Below are 3,193 nucleotides of genomic sequence, written 5' to 3' on the forward strand. Positions count from 1 at the left end.
AGGGATGACGGGAAGGAGAAAGAAAAATAACATAAGGTAGATAATCTACAGCTTAACATGGAATAGAGCCCAAAAGAACAGACTAGACACATTTGACGTAGAAAACATTTTTACATAACAGAGCTTAAACTGGCCTTCTTCACATCTGTACACTTTGTTACTGATTGTTGTCACATGACGTGTTTGCTGTCGCCTTGTTGGTTTCCCTGAAGCTAATATTATAACCGAACTGGTCAAACTAATATCTATAAACACAGGGCCTGTGCCTTTTATTGGTTTTTGAAAGAAATTGGATAATAACGCTTTGTTTCCCTTTACATTTTCACAGGCAGGGGGGCAGCCTTTTTCTTTCCCATTTGTCCGTGGCTGCTGTGAATGTGTCACAGAAATGCAAACAGCGAGCACTCACCAGCTTGCCCGTATCGCTGCCTTTCCATGTGGTGATGGCGAGCTCCAGCAGGTCAATGTCCAGAACACACACATAGTCTGTGTGACACAAAAACACACAGTTGTTGTTATTAGGGTGACAGCGATTGTTATTTATGTAATTTATAATAACTACTGAATCTGCCCTTATAAAAGACGTGCCAGACTGTAAGATGACTTCATTTACTAACACCTGTCAGAAAAGTTACTCAAGTACAAACGCTTTTACTAAAGAAGCAGACATGTTTAACTTCTTTAAAAGTCAAGTGAACTTGCTACATTTAGATTACATCACCATAACTAGGTGAAGCTGCTGTTATAGTGGGTATGCAGTGGACATTTTTAAACTGGGTTGTATGAGTTCCATACTAGGTGTATACTTATAGATAATGGCGGTCAGCACGCCCAATTTGGAGAAAAAGACAGAAGTAGGGGGGCAGGAGCAAGGCAATGTATTGCTGTGGAAAGCAGCAACACATCGTGTTATAGCAACAACAAAAAAGTCAGTATTTCTTTAGGCAAAACTATATTTAGGTTCATTGCTTTACCTTGCTGTCAGAAGACCTTTTCATCAAACTGAAGCTGTTTGACATTCTTTCTTTGAAGCCCCCAGACTCCTAAAATAATCAAGTAGTGTAACCTCGCAGAACTCAGGAGTTGCTCGTCTACCGCTTCCTCGACGGGTTGTTTGTTCTATTTTGTGAATTTGGTCAGTCCAGCAAGATCAGCAACTCCTGTGTTATGCGAGGTAAGGTTACTGTTTTGGTCAAAGGAGTTTTTGAAGAGATATTTTTAGGTGGCCGTTTTTTCAGGTGGTTAAATATGTTTTGCTGCTGCCCCCATCCACAGCCCCACATTACTTTACTTGCGTTCCTTAAGGTCTGCTTGCTTCTCCAAAATGGGGTTGTGCCGACACTCCTCTACTGCAGATAAAACGCTGACGGATTACCCCATCTCAGAATATCGGAACTATCCCTTTAAGTGTGAGCTGCAGCTGTTCTGTTGTTGACTTCAGGCTAACCAGCTCTGATATAACTCACACTCACAATGTTGGGAAAGTTTCCATAGACCAAGGGTACGGTATGTGCAACGCAGCTAACAAACATCCTGACACTGTGTTGTTTTCACTCATCAGGAATTTATTTGAACATATGGTATAAACAAGAGTGGTGGAATAAGTAAAAGTACTAATAACACAATTGAAACAAACTATATTATTAATATTAATCCAGTAACATGTAAGATGCAGTTAAATGTTGTTGCTGGCTGCAATAGAGCCGATTTTAATCATTGTATATTCTGTTCGTTGGTTAAATGTACTGTATAACAAAGCATTGTATTTGATACACTCATTATAAGATGAATATCCAAACATCATCTTATATAAAGTAACTAAAGTCATCAATGGAATTAGTGTAGTGGAGAAGAGTAGAATATTTCTCTTTGAATATAAAAATGAGATACATTTACTTCATCACTTTTCAGATATAAAGAAACCCACTAGCCAAAGCTTAAAATCAGAGCAAAAGCCCCCCCCCACTCTCTGTCATGTGACTAACCTCTCCTCAAGTCCACGACGTCAGTCTCACATTTGTCAGAGAGGTAGAGAGCAGAGTCATCCAAGATGAATCTGACCAAAACATAACAAAAACAAAACTTAGACAACAATCTTACACTGAGTCACCAGCTCATATAATGTGATACAAACTGACAGCATTTCAAAAATATGTACTCTTTATTGGAGCCCTGTCATGTTCAGTTAGAGGTGGACTGTACCTGAGGTGAAAGGTGGCCGTGTCTACGATGATGTTACTGGACAGAGAGAAGGACTCCGCTGTGAACAACACGCGCAGCGGCAGGTACATAGGTCTGGGAAACAGGAAAACTAAATAAATGATCATTTTACCAACCTTTTTAAGTCCATTTTAATTGAATAAGATTTACTCAATTAGTTTAGAGTCAAACATATAGAGATAGAAGACACATATATGAAATACTCTGCATAATTGAAATGTCAATATTCTGACACTAATATTTTACACATTCAATGGACAATTTTGCACTAATGTAGTACATTCTCAAATATTGAAGTGACTTATGTCGTATAAATTGATTGTTGTGTTTTTATTTAGGTCTTAATGTGTGCACATGTAAAAATGTGTCTTTGATTCTTTGTACAAATATATATATATTAGGGCTGTCAGTCGATTAAAATAGTTAATCGCGATTAATCCCAAATTAATCGCACAGTTTTGATCTGTTCTAAATGTACCTTAGAGGAATATTTTTCAAGTTTTTAATACTCTTATCAACATATTAGTGGACAAATATGCTTTATGCAAATGTTTATTATCATTTGAACAATGACAAATATTCTCATGAATATTAAACACAACAACCTCTGAACATTACAAATATTCGCCTCAATTCAATCTGGAACCTCTCTCATACAATAATAATACAATACAAAGTGTGTGTGGGTGTGTGTGTGTGATGGATCGTTGGATCGTTATTAACGCGTTAACCTTGCACTATCAACACTAATTTGGCTCACTTTTATATTTGATCTAATTGGAAGATAGGTTATATTTACACAGGGTTCAAGTTATAAACTGAGCTCTATGGGGTTCTTTGACACACACACACACACACACACACACACACACACACACACACACACACACACACACACTCACTCTCTCTCTCTCTCTCTCTCTCTCTCACACACACACACCCACACACACACACATGCACGGGATAGCCCCGG

General features: G+C 38.1%; 1 protein-coding gene across 1 annotated transcript in view; it reads right to left on the bottom strand.

The window, feature by feature from the left end:
* The window catches only part of atg2a (autophagy related 2A), an 11,091-nt gene extending 8,749 nt beyond the window's left edge, over window positions 1-2,342 (bottom strand). The window contains exons 1-3 of the mRNA XM_010793047.1: window positions 2,203-2,342; window positions 1,986-2,056; window positions 410-486 (exon numbers count right to left, since the gene is read on the bottom strand). Coding sequence (XP_010791349.1) covers window positions 410-486; window positions 1,986-2,056; window positions 2,203-2,327 — 273 coding nt within the window. The 5' untranslated portion in view covers window positions 2,328-2,342. The remainder of the gene's footprint in view (window positions 1-409; window positions 487-1,985; window positions 2,057-2,202) is intronic.
* Between the last annotated feature and the right edge of the window lie 851 nt (window positions 2,343-3,193).

Source organism: Notothenia coriiceps, unplaced genomic scaffold (assembly GCF_000735185.1).
Source record: "Notothenia coriiceps isolate Sejong01 unplaced genomic scaffold, NC01 NC01_scaffold00037065, whole genome shotgun sequence".
Taxonomy (NCBI): Eukaryota; Metazoa; Chordata; class Actinopteri; order Perciformes; family Nototheniidae; genus Notothenia; species Notothenia coriiceps.